Source organism: Drosophila biarmipes, chromosome X, assembly GCF_025231255.1.
Source record: "Drosophila biarmipes strain raj3 chromosome X, RU_DBia_V1.1, whole genome shotgun sequence".
Classification (NCBI taxonomy): Eukaryota; Metazoa; Arthropoda; class Insecta; order Diptera; family Drosophilidae; genus Drosophila; species Drosophila biarmipes.
Genome location: NC_066611.1, coordinates 11,094,028 through 11,115,496, shown reverse-complemented (window position 1 = coordinate 11,115,496; position 21,469 = coordinate 11,094,028). Strand labels below are relative to the sequence as shown.

Genomic DNA, 21,469 nt, shown 5'->3' with positions numbered 1-21,469 from the left:
CCGATTCAGGCCCAACTTTGCTACTCTAAGGATCCAATCATTTTATCACTGCCTTCCGAACACAAACCGTCCCAATCACCGGCTCGGTTTAATGGCCTACATAAATGCAGATACATGGGCCTGCCTCCGATTCAGGCTGCCCGACAACAGCATGTTTATTATGGGCTGGACTAGAGATGGGACTGGAGATATCCCTTCGCAGGGCGAACAGGTTCATTAGAATCGGGAAAGTATTAGTGAAAGAAATGCGGCGATGATGAGGCATCTAGCTGAAATTAAGGTGAGATGGTGCAGGAAAGATTGGAACTTGTGAACTGGAGATAACTTTGTCAGGATTACTTTTGGTGAGGCGAGCCACAGGCAGAAATATATCTATAACAACTAGAAATTGAAAAGGAGATAAGGTATATACTTATCACTTACTATTCCTATATACTAAGCAAGCTAAATATCAGAGTTAGTAGACCCCGAATAGGCAATCCGCATCCCTGTTAGCTGTTAAATCCCCGCTTCACTTCGGCATCTGTCCGCTTTCCAGGTGCATCCATTCCGCTTTTATGGCTTAATAGCTCTCAATGGAAATCGATTTATGTTGTCACTAATTGATTAGCAGCAGTCGGCATTTGCCACCATAGATCCCATCCCATCCCAGCTAAAATCCCGCCTGTCCTGCACCCGAGTTCATAGTAAAACATTCCCATTTCCATTTCGACCGCCGTTTGCACACCTGTTAGTTCCCTTTTCGGGCGGCGATTTCCGATTTCCCAAAACCCAGAAGAAAAGGCTTGCCGGCCGGGAAAAACCCCTCCCCCTCCCCCTCTCCCGTCGCCGTTCCCTTGGCGGCAAACGAATGAATGAATGTCAATGCGAATGTGAATGTGAATGTGAATGCGAATTTGAATGCATCGCAACCGTCTGCCGCTCTGGCCGTCCGTCCGAGTGCCCACTGTCCATGTTCAGGGACAAATGTAAATAAATGCAAAGGCTGCACGAGGGACGCGGCTCCTCTGCCTGGCTTTCGTACATAGTTTTGCATGCATTTTCCTTCCAAGGCACTGGGAGAAAAATTGGCCTGTATTTGTATTTGCTTAGAAAAAAAAGATTCAGATAACAACATTTTGTAAACCTTTTGATATTATTTTAAAAGTATTAAACTTTTTTGGAGGTGTATTCCTTAAAATTTATTGAACATTCGGGATTTATTAAATCGGGATTAAATATACAAAATTCAATTATATAAGCTAAATAATACTTAATAATAGCAAAATACTAAATACTAAAAAATCCCTTCGAAAACTTTTTTATTGCATATAGCTTTTTTATATTCTAAATTTCAAGATTGCTTTTATTTTTGAAGAAACACTTTCCTCAACTATCTGAATTTCCTCTGCAGTAATTGTACAATATTTTTTATTTCTTGCAAATTTAATTCGCCAATTTTATTTCGAGTGCAGAAGAAGGGCCCGGGAGTTGGGTCCAAAATGTGCAACATGGCAAGAGCAGAGCAGCTGCTGCTCGGAAAACTCATTGAACAATTGACCAAATCGAAGCCTCAAAACTCGCCAGACGGACAATAAATGCACAATGCACGGCTCTCGGGCACCCCCTCCTCGGACCCGGTTCCGAAATGCCGAAATTTGGCAAAAACCGAGGGGTACCGAGATTGAAACCCATGAAAACGAATCTGAGGCGGCCGACACGCCCCCTTTTTTCATGCTAGTTTATCTCATGATGGCCAGGCATACGTACCGCTCCTATCATTTCGCATTCGCATTCCCATTGCCAGTTTCCAGTTCCCATTTCCAGCTCATTGTCATATCCAAAAATCCAGTGGCATTGTGCGACTCGGGCCTCTGGTGGCATCTTATTATTAATTTGCTTAAGTGCCATAAATGGCAAACAGAACTGCACTGAGCACTGAGCACCGAAAGAAGAGCCGTCCCAGTGCGGGATGGGACACAAAAGGATTTAAGTTTCTGAGCCCAGGCCGCCCAGCTGGAGATTTTACACGTACTGCGATCTCAGGGCCTGACCATGACGAATTGCCAAAAACTACAGTAAAAAAGGTGGGGAAACTACTTAAAAAGTGAATTGCTGGATTTCTGGGGAAAACCCAAATGCTCTCACAACAGTTGCCGAATAACTTGCAATCTGAGCTCTCGGGGAAATTAAAGGTGACCTTTTCACTTGAATGATACCAGGGAATCATCTTTGGGCCCAAAAGTGCAAAGTCATAGGTTTACGGCATTGTTCTTCATTATTCGGGTGATTCTGCTGTGCAGTTTGAGATTGCAGCTGTGAAAAAGTACTATAAAAATCCTTTCAAATATATTTAACCTGAACTTAACCAGACGTTAAGCTCACTTTAACAATTTTCCTATCTTTTTACGGTTTGCAGTTTGAGATTGCAGCTTGGTAAACTAAGAACATAATAATAATATAAGAACACTAATTATTTAAATACTGCCATTAAAATCCGTCATATTTTTAACCCTAAACTTAACCAGACGTTACTTTAACATCAGCAATTTTAAACTTTATTCAAACTGTATATAGGGAGTGCAGCTTAGTTAATTGGGAATGTGTAAGAACATGGATTTTTTAAATAATAAAATAATAAAAGCATTTTTTTTTAATATTTAACCGCAACTTAACCTGAAGTTATTAAAACTTTCACAATTTTCTAAACTGCTTAATTCAATTTGTATATTAGGATTACTTCTTGCAAATTTGGAAAACTAGAAGAACATGCATTTTTAGTGCCATAAGATTTCATAATTTTTTTAACACCAACTTAACCTGAAGTTTTTTATCTTTTACGATTTTCTAATCTGCCCTGTAATTGATAAAGAATAATCCCAAGACTACTTGACTTATCAGATAGTAGCCCCAGTGCTCTGGGGCCTCTTGAGTGCCCCCCAAAAGGGCAACAAGTGTCAGTAATCGGAGAGTGAAAATAAAAGAGCCGAGAAATCTGCAAGTAACTGCATGTGACATTGAAAATTCCGCCAGAGTTCGACCCGAACCCGTGCCCCCCATCCTACTATGCCACTCCGCTGCTCCTCCGCGGACGAGGAGCTGATTTATGTTCCGTTGGTGGCAGGCCGGCAGCATCTTTGACCTCTCGGACGCATCGCGTTTCATGGTTGGTTTCTGGGGAACTTGTTCGGACATCGCAGATAGACCATCTTGGAGACACATCTACAATGTCACCGGGCGGGGAGATACGATTTTTAATTGACATTCACACCACAACGAGAAAAAGGGTTGGAGTGACGGAGTTTTCTGGTTAATTAAATGCAATCTACAACTCTATTGGGAATCAGTAGCCCGGGCATTTTTGCGCATTTAAAAATCATTTATACGAATTAGCCCCCGGCAAATGGTAATTAAGGCGTGGCCCATGGGCACAGAGTCCACGATTTCCCACACACACAGAAATCCGAAGCAGCAGAACCACGAAAAAAAGTGGGGAAAATGAAAAGCGAAAACCGAAACACACACGTGCAGCTCCAAAAGATAAACAAACAAAATGCAAATGAAACAAATGCAACAAATGCAACTGCAAGGCCCCGAAAAAGGCGAGAAAAATGTTAAACAAAACATATTGCCGCAATTGGAGGCCATGTGCGGCAAGTGCTGGCTGACATTTCAACACCACAAACGAGCACCACCAGCACCCAGCTCTAGGCCCAAGCAGCACCACTTTGATCCGCAGAACAGCCACCACGGCACTGCGAGAAAAGCTGGGCTAAAAGTTGATTGGCAAGCATCTAAGGGGATGCCATGTCATACCACTAACGACCATTTTGATACTATTTCATACCCTATCAAGGGTAAATTCCTAAGACTGCTATATCACCGAAAAACAGAAGTACCTATTCATTTAACAAGACCCTATAGCGAATTAGATCCTATACTATATAGAAAACAAATCCGGAAATTTATAAATCAAGTACTAAAGAGCTTATGACACTTGCTTATATATTATAGGGTCATAGAATAATATTATAGGTAATAATTCTGTACTCAATAGTGGTTAATTTCAAACTAAGACTCAATCCAAAAAATATTTAATTTAAAGGAACATTTATTAATCAAGTACTTGAGATCTTATGGCACTTATACTTTATAAGATCATATTATAATATTATAAGTAATAGATCCGTACTCAATAATGGTGTATTTCAAACTAAAACTCAATCCAAAAAATATTTAATTATAAGTGAAATTGATTGAAATTGAGATCTTATGACATTTTCTTATATTTTATCTAACAGACTAAATTTATTTAAAAAAAATTGTAAAATATCAGTTTGCATTCAATAAACTTCATAACTTTATAAAATATTGGCCTTTGGTATCTAATACTATATGCAAGTAAATATAAGTAGCAAGTGTCATTAAGTTATAAATTAAAAATACATATTTTTAAAATTTTAAAAATTACACTGGTCAGTGGTATATTTTCCAACTGATAACTATCTACACCTTTGATATTTGCATGCACTTAAAAATTAGTTATACTGATAGACTATTTTCTCTCCGTGTAAAAATCTCAATGCCCCGGCCCGATCCGATCCGCACACGAGTCTGAATCTGAAATCCGAATCCCAATCAAAACAAAGATCAAACCCGGCAGCCAGCAACAATGCGGCACTTGAGCGGTACGACGACGGGCGGGACGGGCCTGAGGATGATCATGAGCGGTACGAGGTACGAGAACGGGAGGACGAGCGGTACGGGCGATCAGCGATCAGCGGGCGGGCGGCACCGAGACCTTTCACCTCACCTGCAAGTGCTGTTGATCTAGCTGCTGTTTTGTTTATCTGCCAGATACACACGCACGCGAGGGCGCACCCACCAGATACAGATACATGCCCATTTCAACACCAGCAACTTCAACTCAATTGAGTTTGCTTTGTCTGCGATCTCCAGTTGTCCAAACTAATTAATGAGGCCTGCAACGAGGAGGGCATTGTGTTGGGCTGTATAATTGATTTCATATTTTGGCAATTAACAATTATGCTGCATAATAATTATTTGTTGAGGCTGGTGCAGGGGGAATTTGGTAGTAACTATGAGGTCACTGCTTTGACTGGGAAGCAATTTGTGTGTTCTTTCAAGGGTGTACTGGAGATTTGAATGGCCTAGACCTTTATCTAATAAATGGGTGTATTTAATGATTTTTATTACCAAAAATAACAAAGTATTAGTTGAGCTATTAAATTTAATGGTTTATTATGTCAGATATGAGATTAAAAATGTAAACTACATTTATTTATGATATTAAAATGTCATATTTAAGACAGAGATAAAATGCACAATGATAAAGGAGTAAAAAATAAAACTTAATGTATAAATTAGTTTAAAATTCTTTGATGGTCAGTTTCAGATTCAAATTCATATAAAGTACATAATAAATGAATCTTGTGCCATTTAATATCTGATATAAATAATTTAATCTGAGAAAAGTACTTTCAATGCAGCTTTAAAATATTTCAAAACTATTATAAACATTTTTTGTTAAAGGAGTTTAAAACATTAACTAAATAGAATGACAATTTAAAGTTAGGGTTCTTTTAGAGAATAAACCAAATATTTCGAGTATCTCACAGATTTAATCTTATAAATTTAAGCTGAAAACAGCGTTCTAGATGCCTCTTTAAAGTGCCTCAAAATACGCTCTCAAAGTACGAGCATAAACCACACAAAGTGAAACCCTGATGGGGCATGGGCAGTCTTATAGATCACTCTCTGTGGAGGATAGTGCCCATATCCATCCAGAGTCTCCGCTCACTTAGCCTATTTTGTTTTTATTTCGGGCCCACTTTTCGGGCCAATGAGTGTGCGTGTTTTGGCCCGGCGACTTAATTAGGAAACTGGTGCGTTTTATTTATGTGTCTTAACGAGTCGTTTATTCAACCCACCCTATGCCAGCGCATCGAAGCCGAGAACACACACAAACATTGGGAAAATTTGTTTATTGTTTTTCCTCGGCGTCCTCCGCATCTCAGTTTTTTGGGGAAACGTACCGAATGCACCACGAAAATTGAAAACCGAAATCGGAATTGGAGTTGGCATTGGAATTCGAATATTTGAAGAGGAAGAGAACACAGGGAATCGATATAATTCGGGGCCTTGATTTAAATACGAAAACCAGAAGAAAAGGCAAAAAAAAAACAAACAGCGAGCACATTTTTCCGAATGCTCAGTTCGACGAAAAACCAAACATAAATTCCCTATTCCCATTCGAATACCCATCGACCCCTGCTCCGCCGCCTGTGTGGGCCATGAACATGGTTTTTTATTGGCGGCAGGATATCGCCTGGATCCCCCGCCCCCCAATATATATTTATATGTTAATTCGCCCGGCGTTAATTAGAGAACCAAACTCTGAATGCGGCTAAAAAATAAAGAACAAGTTGGTTCCTCCGGCTCCGCCGAGCTAGAAGTGTATTTTTAAGCATGCATTTCTCGGCGATGTTTTTTGTGCAGCCCCTTTTTTTGAATGTTTTTTAAAGTATTTATTTATTTGGCCGCAGGCAGCAACAATTTGTAATCGCCGCCGCCGTTGACAGGGAAAATGTTGCAGCTGCGGCACGCAGAACGACGCCGAAAACAAAAGCTGCAGTCGCCTTAATTGCAGCTCTGCATTTTTGCAGTCCGCAAGGAAGCGCCAAGAGAAAAGTGCTGCAAGTTTTCCCAAAAAAGCCTCGAGGGGGCGGCTGTGCGGCGGAGCGGATTAGATGGATATGGAAATGGAAATGGGATGGAAAATGGAAAATTCGAGTGGAAATGCAACTGGGCGTGGGCCGCGGAACATGGCCAACTTTAGTCCATTACTCTTGTTCTATTGTCTGAGGCTGGCTGAAAACGGGCGTGGGTGGCTTAAACAGTTTTTAAGTAGTTTTGCATAATTTTGTCATAGAATAAGATACTTTCTGGACTAGTTCTGGCAGAAAAATGTTGGGGAAGAAGAGGCTTTCAAACCAAAAATTTCAACTAATTTTTAGAGCTTCCCAGAATGCTTTTTATTTGATTAATTTTATATTGAAGTTGTTAAAAACCATATTTTTAAACTTATAATATTTTATTTTTACTCATTAAGGTTCAAGATTCTTGCAATCAATATTTTCTTAGGCACATTTAAATAATTTTAAAAAATTAAAAAAAATTTTTTTGTTTTGAAAACCCTTTATCCTTTTTTACACACATTTATTATAAACAAATTCGGCATACGAACTATTAATTTTTCAAAATTTATTTATAACCCATTGTGACACATAATTATTATATACTTAACATTTCCCTTGACTTGTTAAAAGTGCCAAGCCCTTCAATTATTTTATCGTTAGTTTTGTAAAAAATATCACCTAAAGGTAGTTGTCTTGCAAAGAAGCTATAGTGCTTAAGACAACTCCAAAGCAATTACTCAAGCTTATACAATACTATCCAGAGTAGCCAAATTTCAAAAGAAAGCCCCCGAACTCAAGATACATTGGCTAGGTGACAGGCGAAAGTGAGAACCCTACAAGTTGATTACTCCAACCCATGAAGCCCATTATAATGCAGTCAGGATCGGGGAAAAGGGGATGTTCGCCCGGGGCCATAGTTTTTTGGCTGCTTTGCGGGCCATGTGGATGAGGATGGGCGATTTTCTTGGTATTTTCTTGGACGCTTCCAGCGAAGTCGGTGCGAACAATTTATGAAAGTGGCTCTGGCTGTTTACGACTGTTTTGGGGCGTTTACGATGAAAATGTTTATAAATACCCGCCCTGCACTGGGTGCCTGTACGTATATAAATGTACTTGGGAGTAGTTCAAAGAGTGGCGAAATTGGGTTAGCCAGACTAGTTGGACGGCACACAAAGACTAGACGGCCGAGATGGACGAGCTGAGATTGAGATGACATAATGGCCCGGCTTCTCGGGAATCACCCGGTTGGCCGGCGAACAATCGTTTCGCTTTGTTCAGCTGGCAAAAATTTCAATTATTAATTACCAAACAAGAACGTTTGGTTTGCGTTTTTTGCCCCTCTGCTTTTTGTGTGTAAAACGACCACTTTTGATAAATCACAGAGACACAGAGCACAACACGGCCACAAACACCAAAACAATTTTGCGATGAAATTGTCAAATTGCAGTGGAAAAACGCAGGAGCAGCAACCGCAACCGCAATCGCACCAACAACCAACAGCCATTGAGAGCCCCCCTTGTTCCGGGGAAAGCCCCACTTTTCCACTTTCCCATTTCCCCAGCCCCACTCCGCCCCTGCCACCACGAATTCAATTCACAATTTTCGGTTACCGAAAATCACTGCGAGGCGAACGCAATCAATCATAAAACGATGAAATGTCGACAACGACCAGCAGACGAGCGGGGTCGAGGGGGGAAAATTGAAAACTCTCAGCCAGGACATGGACAAGGAAAAGCCCAACCTCCAAGGCCCCCTCCCCCCAGATACTAGGTTTATGCGTGGTCCATGCTGCAAAGTCATTTCGCGATTGGACCTCTAAAGGTTGTAAAATGCTAAAAAATCTGTGCTTTATCTAATGGTTAGGTTATGATACTATTCTAACCACGATTATTAAATCTATTATTTTTTAGTTTCGTTATTTTTATAATTAATTTATTAATTAATTTTTATAATTTTTGGTACCAAAAAGTCAGTTCTATAAAAGTTATATGATGGAAACATTTAAAACACAATTAGTATTTTTCGGTTTTTTTTATAGAATTAATTACTTTTTAATGATTTTAACATGAATTGAATGTGATAATGTCAAGTTTGATCACTTGTTTTAATTATGAAATCGTTTTTTAAAAAATGATTAATTTCATAAAAGTTATAAGATAGCAACATTTAAAATACATTTGGTATTTTTTGGTATTTTTATACAATAAATCACTCCTTAATGATTTGAACATGAATAGAATGTGATAATAAATTTGACTAAAGCATTGCTTTCTCATCGGAATTTCAAAAAATAATACCCCGGCATAAACTCCTAGCTCCAGAGCAAGTCAAAAGCGTAACGCTGGATTGGCTTTTGGTTGGTTTGCGTTTGCTTTGGTCTGCTCGGACTCGGCTTTGGATTTGGAATGTTTTGGTTGTTTTTGGGCAGTGGCAGTGGCCAAAGCGAACGCTTTCCGACCATTTATCAACGGTCTCCGGCCAACTCTGCGCTGCTAAGCCTGGCCAAATCTGCTCCTGCTCCAGGCCAGAAATCCAGAAACAGAAATCCAGGCACAGAAATACCCCCTGGAGGTGCAGGGAAAACAAAAATACTCGACTCCGTCTCTGCGGCAGTTAATTAGAGATGCCCAACCGTTGTGGACTGGGGAGATATCAAAGGGATTGCATTCATAACTCGCCGGCTTTGCACTGTGTCAACTGGGTTTGAGTACCGGAAACAGTAGCCATTCAAGTGGCGGTTTCAGGAAGCCAGAAAAAATATAACTCAACTCAGTTTTCAAGAAGGGATCGGGTCTATTTAAAATGCAAGGTTAAAATTACACATGAAAATTATAATGATATGTAGAGCACTGCCTATTTAATATTTTCGTTAATATCATATATTTTGATATGTATTATTATTACTATATTACTCCATTTCTGCATCAGTATCCCAAGAAATACTACAATTATTTATGTCCTATCACATCCTTGTTGTTTGTTGTGCCACCAGCTTTCCCTGTCAAAAGCAATGCTTTCTTCTTGGCCAAGTGACTAATTCGAGTCGAAAGTTAAGCGGCCTAAAAATGTTTTTATTGGAAACTCTCCCAAGCAGTTAATCTCGAGCGAACGCGACTGCGACTGCGACAAAGATACGGATACAGATACCGATACTGACGATTTCATTGTCTCCCGGGATCGGGGATCCGGGGACTCGGGGTACTCGGGGTGTTCGGGGTGTTCGGGGAGTGTGAGACTGTTTGAGGGCCACTTATCAAATTTGAACTTAATTACTGGACTCACCTTTCTCGGATAACACAGCAGCTTGGGGTCCGGCTAATGAGCGGTTTTATGCATCGCTTTAAGTCGCATTTGATTGAGCTGGATGGGCATTTTGTAATCGTCGAACTGAAATTTACATGGCCCCAAAAAAAAACCCAACGAAAATCTCTGGCCCAGCCCATAAATCAAGTGGCATTCGCCGGCAGTCGCAAGTCGCAGGTCGTAAGTGTGTCATTAAAATTAATTATCTAGCATTTTTAACACCGAGCCGAACCCTTTTCGGGGCGGAAGTGGGGAGGTCTACGAATATATGTGCATATGGTATATCTGGTAGCCTGGTAGCCTGGTAGCTTGTCAATTAGCCACACGCCGTGCTTTGAGCTCTCTGCGTTTTCTAAATATTTGCTTGGCTTTTGTTGACGATTCTACAACGGTCTCCAACTTCTCCGGCGACTGCACTGTGGGAAAAGGTTTCTCAAATGAAGCACTTTTTACAAATATTTTTGGCTCACCAAGTTTCAAGAGCAGTTTGTTCTTAACAGAGAAACTCATTGAAAGAATTAAATGTTTCCAACTGCTAGGGAAATGTATTCAAATAGTATTACCCCCTAAAGAGATCAACAAATCACATGAGGAATAATACCAAATAATGATTAAAATACCAAAATATACTGCTTTTTTGGTATGGGGAATAGGCACTTTAAATACCAAAATATACTAGTTCTTTGGTAAAGTGAAAACGAACTAGCAATTTTCGTTTATTTTTAATACAACATATGATCATACAGCTCTGACATATTATCTGGTATTCATAAATAAGTTCTTTTTGGTAGACTTTAATTATGCATAATTTTTAAACTTCCTTTTAGTATTTTTCCCGAGTGTATGACAGTCCCTGACTGCGTTCAAATATTTGCGCTGACATAAGTTTGTCTGCGGCTGGCAGGGGGACGGGAATCGGAGATGGAGATTGGAATGGAGTGCGGAGCATGGAGGATGGTGTATGGCTTAGCTCCATGGAGCCGGGAGTTCCAAGGGAACCAGTGAGAGTGGAAGTGGAGTGAAAGTGGAGTCGGGAGTCGCCTTGTCTGCCGCTGTGCAAGATAATTACAGCATGTGTGTGCGCCGGAGAACAAAACTGAACTGCGAAACGAAGCTGGACTGACACAACTGTCGATTGCACAGAATCGCAGACAGTGGGCCCTCGACCGGTGGACAATGGCTGAGGCGCTTCAAGTTTTTGTCTAGCCGCAAGCTGCAACAGCAGAAAGAGATTCGAGGTTCGGGACTCGTGGTCTTTGCCATTGACAGCTCAGCTGTCCATTTCCGTCTGCCCTTCGACCCCAAACCCCAAACCTCAAGACCCAAACTCCGAAAGATGCAGACTCAGCAGCAGAAATTGTGCACAGATATAAAAGTAATGGGGACTTTGGGGAAACGTTCCAAAGTTCCCCACAACTTTGTATATAGAGATTGAAATTACAATGTATTATTCTTAAGCTAAGGCATCTTTGCGATTTTCCTTAAGGAAGTTATGATTTGCTGAGAGTAATTTGACACTTTATATATTTGTTTCCAACTTTTTCTGGCATTTTCTACCATAAACGCTGTTTCTCTCTGTGTACCACTGGCAGGCAGCTCTAGCCGCAGCAGTCGCCATCGAATGTCAATAGCAAAACTGTTTGCCAAAAGCATAACAAGCAGCAGGCGACAGTGAATAAGCAAAGGAACCTCCGGTCTCCAGTGATCGAATGGGACACGATAGTTACCTAGTCTTTAAGCCAGTCAGTTAGTGCTTTTATTTTTTAATTAAAAAACAAAGAATACCAAAAATGTATCAAAAAGTCTACTCCTATTTCATTGCAAACCAACGAAGAGGTCAAGAGAATGCTTTAAATATTTGTGGGCCCTGCAAAATCTAGGCATTTAATTTTGCCCGTTTAAGTTCCCAAATTCAGGGGATAAATCCCCGCCTAATAGTCCATTTGCCTTGTCTTAAGTAAGTAATTCAAAACAAATCTGCGCATAAATTACCCAACCGAAGCCAGTGTCCCGCTAGACAAATAGCGCGCCCGTCCACCAGATCCACTGCCAATCTCTGTTCCACATCCCCCAACCACCGGACCCAACTCAACCCAGCAGAACTCGCACCATTTCCATCCCATCTCGAGCCATTGGCCTGGACAAGCCATTTTGCGTGCCATTCTTTTCGCATTTATCGCATTGGGCAATCGCCAAATCGAAGGCGCCGATAAAGCCGTTGAAAGCGGACACTTGGAGCTTAACAAATGTATCTTTCCCCCTGCTAACTTGTCCGCCTTGTTTCGTATTTCAGAGTGCAACTGCAACAAGCACGCCCGCCAGTGCCGCTTCAACATGGAAATCTTCCGGCTCTCCCAGGGCGTCTCCGGCGGTGTCTGCCAGAACTGCCGACACTCGACCACCGGACGGAACTGCCACCAGTGCAAGGAGGGATTCTACAGGGACAGCACCAAGCCACTGACCCACCGCAAGGTCTGCAAAGGTGAGTTTTTAGAATTTTAAGAATATATTTCTTAAAATGCTATTGCTGCATAAAATTATTTCTAAACGTCAAAGTACTACAAGGGATCCAGTGGCTCAAGCTATGGAATCTCGAAGTCGGGGTCACCATTCTGAAAACCATTGGAAACGTGGAGAAATCGAACATGAAAATGTTTAAATGTAGATTATTAGGGAATTGAAACACAAACACAAAGAGGTATCCCACTTCAAAATCGGAGGCCTATAACTCAAGTTATGGAATGCTGATGTGCAGTTTTGGGTCACCTTACTAAAAACCATTGGAATTACGGAAAAAGCGAACATGAAAAGGGCTTAAAATTTCGACCCTCCTTAAAATGAAATATTTAAATGTAGAATATTAGGAAATTCAACCACAAACTCATAGAGGTATCAACCTTCGAAATCGAGATCCATTTTCCCAAGTTATGGACATTTGAAGTGCAGTTTTGGGGTTCCATACTGAAACCCATTGGAATTACGGAAAAATCGAACATGAAAATGGGTTAAAATTTTGACCCTCTTAGAAAGGAAATATTTAAATGCAGAATATTAGAAAATTAAAACACAAACTCATAGAGATATCAACCTTTAAAATCGGACTAAAATTACTCAAGTTATGGATTATAGAAGTGCAGTTTTGGGTCGCTGTTCTGAAAACCATTGGAAACGTGGAAAAATTCAACATGAAAATGGGCTAAAATTTTGACCCTCTCAGAAAGGAAATATTTAAATGCAGAACAACAGAGAATTCAACCACAAACTCATAGAGGTATCCCACTTCAGAATCGAGAGCCTATAACTAAAGTTATGGAATGCTGAAGTGCAGTTTTGGGTCACCTTACTGAAAACCATTGGAAATACGGAAAAATCGAACTTGAAAATGGGTTAAAATTTTAACACTCTCAGAAAACAAATATTTAAAAGTAGATTATTAGATAGTTATAGTACAAACTCATTGAGGTATCCCACGTCTAAATCGAGATGCAACAACTTAAGTTATACAATCTATAAGTACAGCTTGGGGTCACCTTGCTAAGTAATTTTGGAACTGTGCTTAAAATGTAGGAACTCATAAACAGTAACAAAAATCTAATTCCCTAAATCCGTTTAATCTCTTATTCAACAAAACCTTCCCCCTGGGCAAGTGTTTTACATTTGGCAACGTTTAAATATAACCGAAGACCACAGGAAGTCAATCATCCGATTTAAATGGAGTGATCTTAAGCGTATTGGGCAATCGGAAATTCCTCCTCCCGAGACTAATGCCCAATTTACAATAATTAGCTCCCAGCGAAATCCAACTGGGCCGGCCGCCCCCTTCCGACCCGCTTTTGCCCATCCCAAGGCCCCTTTGGACCCCCTTTCCAGCGCCCAGCCCCCTGTGGCAACCCTTCGGCCGTCCCCAGGCGACCTTCGAGTGTGTTGTTTGTAATGTAATTTATGACCACCATAAATTCACGCGCTCCAATCGAAACAATAAAAATAAAACGAAGTCAGCGGATAAGGAAAAGATCTAGGCGAAAAAAGTCTGGCTCCCTAGTGATAGAAACGGGGATACCCTGGGTTTTCACAGAAAATTATAAGAAAGTGATTTGGGAACACGGCATATTTTCGCCCAATTTAAGATGATATTACTCATTTCCCCAAATATACTCAAGATGTTCAGTGGGCTGCCAAAATACGTGAATTCCGTTTGGAGAGCTCTGGACACGGATGTGGTTTATAAGGCGGAGGAGGGCGGGAAAAGAGGAAGCTGGCCGAAATTTATGGCCTGCAATCATTTTCATTGGCAAACAATCAAATCAGGTGGGCCACATGGCCGAAAATCGAACCGCTCGACTATTTATAGTTCGTTTCGAGAATACACGAACCTATATGTTATGTGCATCCCGCTGGGAATTCACATTCAAAAAATTTATACCTAATTGCGAATCGAGTATCGTAAGCAGAGACAAAAGGCCGCGGTGCGAGGGGCTTTCGGGCGGTGTTAGGGGGTGCCGCCTGTCGTTTGTCATGGGGATGTCAGAAATGTTGGTCCAAACCGCTTTTGGCTCCCGGAGCCTGGCTTTCGGCTTTCGGCTTTCGGCTTTGGCTTTTGGCTGACTAAGCATCATAATTCTCGCGCCCGCTCAGCCAGAGCCGTTAAATCCAAATCAAACTCTTATCGATTTTTAATTAATTATCCAGCTAAGTCGCCGCGCAGCCACATCGTAAATACGGCCGTCAACCACTTGCGATTTTGAGATGTGCGAGACAAAAGGCGCCGCTGCGACAATTTTTCAACTTATATCCCCTTCTTTGGGGGGGCCATAAAAAATGTATTCGCTTTAATTTTGACACGCGTGCAATTTGTTGAGCCGGATTTTTACACTGCCGGCCTTACAGTGGCTGTCATTGTTTTGCGGCTTGTTGGCAAAATGTTTTACGTCATGTTTGCCGCCCCCCACTGCCGGGCACTTTCTTCATTTGGCCCCCGAACTTTCAATTAGTCAACCGAAATTGCCGGGACAGCATCTTTGTGGCCCAGGAGCCGATGGGGAATGCGCCCCAGCTGATGCCGAGTGTCGTAGGACATCCGGTGATTTATTCGTTTCATCTCGAGCTGTGGTTCTCGTTCGAAATAAATTTTAAATAATTTCACAATTTCACATTACTAATGGCATTCTGCCCGGCAGCCCCCGCACATGTGTGGCTTTTTGTGGGATGTCTGGAAAGGTGTTCGGTGCCAGGAAATTAAATGAAATTGTATCTGAAAATATTAGGCATTTTATCTAACAAAATCGGGTTTAAGATCACCATTTAAGGGGACGGAAAAGGAAGCTATTGAAACGATTTAATTTGGCATTTTCGCCCATTATTCGCACTCCATTGTTTCGAGGCAAAATATTGCAAGCCGTAATCAATGCCTTTATTATTATTTAATTTCAGTGGCAAATATGCATTAGCCTGAGCCTTCAGAGACACTTAATCAGCAGCCACAATTACACAATTAAATCCGGAATTTATAGTGAAAATTTTGCAGTGATTCAATCAGTGCTTCTGAGTGGCGAGCTTCAGGAGTGTTTCCCAATCCGGATCAAAGCCATTAACTTTTAGTTAATGGAAATTATTCTCACACACTCCCGGGCCATAATTACCGCCTTAAATCCATTTCGATTGCCAGAGCCGAAACGAAAAAGATGAGTGTGTGCGCTGCAGTTGAATTTGAAGTTGATTTAATTTAAATATTCAAATGATTTACTCGGGGAAGGCAAAGTCAAGTCTAATGGAGCAAACGCCATCCAGAGCCATAATTCATCGCCCAGACAGAGGAGTTTAGTCGGGACTTGGAGCTGGGAATGGGTTGGGAAGGGGTTGGGAAGGGGTTTGGGAATGGGTTCGGAATGGGTTCGGAATCGGTATCTGGAATTACACACAGAGGCCGACGGAGATGCGGAGGCAAACTCATGGACACGGACACGTGTTGTCAAAGCCATTTCGGCAAACGGCTCAGTCAATTTCCTTATTTGTGCAAATGTTTCAATGACCGGAAAATTACATATTATTATTTGTCCAACGAGCGGCTCCCGACATCCTGGCCGTAAACGAATCGTTATTCATACACTTGTCTGCATGTGTTGCCGTCGCCGCTGCCATTGCTCTTTTCATAATTAAAATCTGAACCCTGGCCCCCCGAAAAAGTATACTCCACTTTTGGCCCCGCCGCCCTCGTTGACATCATTAAATTTGCATGTCACATCCATGTAGGGGTAATAAAAGGCAGAGGAGTGGGTGGCATGTCGAATTCTGATTACCCTGTAAAAGTTTCTTTCCTATGATTAAAAATGGGGGAATTACAGCTGATGAAATATATCTATTTAGATATGTGAGTGCACTAGGAATCATTATGTTTTATATATCACAAAATATATTTGCATATATTTTATATTTTTTAAAATATATTTTATACATTAAAAATCATATTTTTCTTTTTTTTACTTTACATTTATATATTTAAAACCTATTTATTTAACGGATTGCTGTTTCAATATATTATTTTTGTACTCTGCATGAGTTCTTCTATATAAAGTAGTTAGTATTTTTTTCGTTTTTATTTAGAAGTCATATAGAATTGGAATCTATTTAGGAATTTACACGAGTTTACTAAAAATCATTATATTTTATAAATAATAAAGGTCACAAAATATATTTTAAAAATCATACATTTATTTTATTTTACATTTATATATTTAAAACCCGTTTATTTAACGGCTTGGTGTTTCAATATAATATTTTTGTACTCTGCATGAGTTCTTCTATATAAAGTAGTATTTTTTTATATTTATTTAGAAGTCATATAGCATTATTTATGTTAATATCTTTAAGAACCTTTTTTAAAAATGGGATAAAAAGTAAGGTAAATTTATTTGTAAAATGAAAAGTCTGTATAAATTCTTTTAAATCAACTTCATCCCTTTAAAGAAATCCTTTCCCAAAAAAATACAATTTTCCAATCCTCGAAACATGCCAAATAGTACCCTTCTTCGATTTTGCTTTTATTGATAATAACTTAACAAAACCCTTAAGTGTCGGTGGTGAGCTCCAAGTGACCAACGCTCCAGTGCCCGCATCCGAGGCCGCCCTTGCCAGGGTCGTATCTGCCATCAGCGCTCATCATCGCCCAGTAATTAGGGGCACAACTGACTGCCTGGCGATTGCTTTCGACTGCCCGGAACTCATGGGCGTGTCCGCGATGACAAAAGACTCTGCGGCACCGCATGTGTCGATGGGAATGTGGGGGAACTCCACGAGTTCTGGGGGCGGCGGTGGGCGGTGGGCGGTGGGCGTGCCCTGGAATACAATTAACATTATCCGTAACTAAATACGTGAAATAAAAAGCCATAAAATCAGAAAGTCACGTGCGAAATGTTACAGCAATAACATGGATGGAAAACAGCAGGAGCGGCAATTAAAATAATGCCACACACACGTAGCCGGGGAAAAGTTTCTTTATTGCCCAAAGTTCATGAAAATGCGACACAGGGGGAGGGTGGGTAGGAAAATGGAAATGAGGCAAGGACGCCGCATCTGTGGGGGAGGAACAGGAGTCGGGAATTGGTAATCCGAAATCAGTCAAACTTCATTAGAATTTCATAAAACGCGCCATTGCAACTGTGGCGAATCGCCCAGAGGTTAAAGGTCGCCCGGCGAGGGTCGCTCGGCAACTTAATTGAAATTTCGGAATGCCAGCGCGAAATGCATTTATCATACGACATGCCAAGGTGGCTTCGAAAACTAAGCCGGAAAAATCTATTACACAGTCAGTGGGCGGCGGTGGGTGGTGGGTGCAAGTCCGACCAAAACTATGGCCCGTGACAAATTTTCTGCTGCCAAAGCTATAAAACTTCGTGCCCAGAACACAGACGTTTTCCAAACATTTTCCACAAAGCTAAACAAAAAACGGAGGCGGGAAAAATTGATAGGAAAATATGAGTTTTATGGGGAAACGGGCAAGGGCGTGCCACAACGAATCGGTTATGCCCTTGGAATTCTCAAAAACGTAGTCAATTTGGAAAGATTTGATTGATTATCTTGGGCAAGGAGGTAGCTCTATGAATTCTGTGATGGATTGAGTTATTTTTATGCTCAGTTTATGGGTACTTAAATTAATCACTTTCTAAGTATTGTTTTAAAAAGTGTACGATACCAGCTGATTTGATTGATTTACTTACTCTAATGCAGGTATTTTATTTCTACTACTTGTAGGCGCTATAAAAAATTAAAGAAATTTCTAAAATCAGTTTTTAAAAATGTAATTTTTTTTAGGACTTATGCAACTATCAATTTTTCTATTTATATATATATGATTAATTAGAACAAAAAAATTATAGAAATTGTAAAATTCATTTCTTCCGTTTTTTAACATTTATGCAGCTATCATTCTCTTTAATTATATATTTTTTTTTGTTATAACAAAAATATTATAGAAATCTCAAATATCAATCCATTTCTTAAAAATATAAATCTTTTATGTTTGTTGTTTTGGTTTTTCTAACAATTTATCTAAAAATATATATTTTTATTACACAAATTTTAAAATTTGAACTATAATATATTAACAATCATATAAATATTTTGTTTAATTGTTATATTTTTTAAAGTTATTAAATATATTAAAGCAAAACTTTCTAATAAGTTCTACTAAAACGTACCCAGCAGACCTTCGTTGTTGGCGCTGATTGTTCTAAGCCTTCATTTTCTCCAGTGCATGTATGTGCTTACACCACCGCTTAACCCACCAGGACCCCGTGTGCCCCTCCACGGACACTTCGGACACGCCGCCCAAGGGCGAGGGAAACCGCCCGATTTGAATTATGACATTTTGCATGCGAGCTGACATTTAAAGCTGTGCAAATTGTTCGAGCGTCAAATTGGCGCTGCCAACCCGCCCGCCACCCGATTTTCCCAGTTGGAAAATCATTTTCCGAAACGGTGCACTTCAGCCAGGAGAGTTTGGCAACAATTCGGCGCGGCATTGCCTACTTTACGGCGCGCCATTTGATTTTCAATAGGCCCATTCAGATCTGTTTTGCCTATTTCCCCAGGCGCCTCAATCTTTAACGCACAATTTGAAAAGCGCGAAAAGTTTTTTCCCCCACCCGTCTGTCCGTCCGAGACGATTTTCCCAGCCCTGGGTTTTCCCCTCCACCTGCAGCCGGAAAACTTGTACATGCAACAGAAAATTGTAGCAAGACGAGCGGAGGCTTTGGCCTTCCCTTCGCATTTGCTCATTTGAACGCCGAATGAAAGTTGAGCGAACTTTTCGCCAGTTGCAACCGCGATAAACTTTTTTTCACCCACCCCCCGAGCCGGGAAAATGGGTGGGGGGTGGGGTGAACTTTTCCTGGAGTGTCGCGCGAAGCCTTTGATTTATTAATAAGACCCAGGAAAAGTTCCGCCCGCCGGCTGAAGCTCAAGTGTGAAGTGCGATGGCAAAGGTGAATCGCCTCCGTGGACTGGTTTCGGGGCTTCTGGTTAAATCGAATGGCTCATTTGAATTCATGAGCAATTGGTAGATCATTCGAGTGACTCATTGGCGGCACTTGCGAGTGTGTGCCTTTAATTGAATGTGTAATCCCCACCTGAGGGGAGTCCTGCTGGAGAACTTGGGGGTACGCATGGTGTTCGAATAAGCCACACAGAAGGGGTAAAGTAGCAGTGAGAAGGATATCAAAATAATTAAAAACCTTACATAAAGGTACTCATATACAATCCAGTACCTATGTACACAGTTAAAAACAAAATTGAAATAGTAACAGTAAATAACTGCCTCATGAATTCATAATTTCATACTAAATATTCACATTTCTTTACTTAAATCAAGGTACAAAGTATAAGAAAAAAGATAAGGAACGAAGGATTTTTTAAATAAAAGTTTAAAAATATTTAAACAATTAAATGTATAACGTTAATATTGATAATAATAATTAATAACGCTGGAAAACAAAGTAAAAAATATTCAAGTGAATTTGAAATCTTGGGATTTACTACGTTTTGTTTATTTGTGTACCTAATTAAGTGTTCGTAAAATTGTACCCTTTTGATAACTTTATCAGTAATTATAAAATTAGTCGAAACTTTTAAGGCAGTCGTCTTAAGCTTTATTTTCAGTTTCCGTTATGAATAATCGAATATGAATTCTTGGAAAATTCCCACGCTTTGTTTTACAAGTGTACCTAATGTATTGAGCTAAAAACTGTACCTATTTCTAATTTTTAACGTAACTTAAGCCTAATTCCCTGTTAACATTATGGGAATTCATGAGTTTACATTTTGAGAATCGCTATTCAAACCAAAGTTCTTAATATACCCCTTCTTTTTTAAAAAAATAGTTTATAAAAATGGGTACAGGTAATAAAATCAAAACTTTCATCGGAATACCATCTCGGACAGATCCGAATCAAATGGTTCATTTTTCCAGGTACCAAGTACTTGCTCCAGTGGCTCTTCCCCGAATGCACCGGCACAAGTACCCTCGTTACCCGCAGATATATGTACACCCGCCTCTTCTGGTTAGTGTTACCGAGTGGATCCGCAGATCCCCGCCACTTGGTCAGGTGTAATCTCTCACTGCAAATCATCCGCTGGCGCGCAGACTTTGTCTGCGAAATCTTCTTCATAATTCCTCACTGCAGAGGGAGTCTGTTTGGTTTTCTTTGGAAACTTGCACGATTCTGTGGGCTTTTGTTTTTGCTAATAATAACAAATAGCAGCATCAACAATAGCCCCTGACTAGTGGCAGCTGTGCTCTTTATGCCCAACAATTTTCCTTTTCATTTTCCCGCCTCGTTCTTCGTTTTTGGTTTTCCCCGTTTCGTCGCTGTTGGACTAGAAAATTTTCGGGTAATACTTTACGGCAATTGATGGCTGGAGGAAGAGACTTCTGCGGTGAATTTATGTAACGCACTTTCCCCCAGTGGTCAGTGGTGTTTCTTGGGCCTTTTCGAGGGGGGTTTGCTTGCGCAAAGTTGAAATAAACAATAACAAATTGCGCTTGATTTGCTTTATGATGTTTACACTAGGCCCAGTGCCTTGTTTTCGTGTGTTAGTACCCCACTCTTTGGGATCTTGGGATTGAGTGAGTGGGTGGTTTGCTTAATTAATTTTTGTTTGGCCCCAAAAGGGGGGCGGGAGCCAAGAAAAATAATTCCGGGTGCTGGGGGCCTTTAAGGCCAGTACCTGGAAATCGAATTCAAGGGAGAAAAGTACTTAAAAATATATGAAAAACGGCATTGGGGTTTAAGCTCATTTTTTCCCACCACATGGCACAACAAGTAAAACATCAAACTCGAAAAATATTCATAGCCGGAAAATTGTCCAAATTAAATGGGAAAAAGGTCGGAGGTCAAGGGGAAACAACACACTCGCTGTTTTTTGCCTCTACAAATACCGGCCATACTGCGAATGATTGATTTAAAAATATCCCT

The 21,469-nt window shown here is 40.4% G+C and overlaps 1 protein-coding gene across 2 annotated transcripts in view; it reads left to right on the top strand.

Annotated features, from left to right (window-relative positions):
* Window positions 1-21,469, top strand: part of LOC108025896 (netrin-A) — a 53,153-nt gene that overhangs the window by 20,759 nt on the left and 10,925 nt on the right. For both annotated transcript variants that reach the window (XM_017096578.3, XM_017096579.2), the window contains exon 2: window positions 12,295-12,483. In XM_017096578.3, the coding sequence (XP_016952067.1) occupies window positions 12,295-12,483 (189 nt within the window). The remainder of the gene's footprint in view (window positions 1-12,294; window positions 12,484-21,469) is intronic.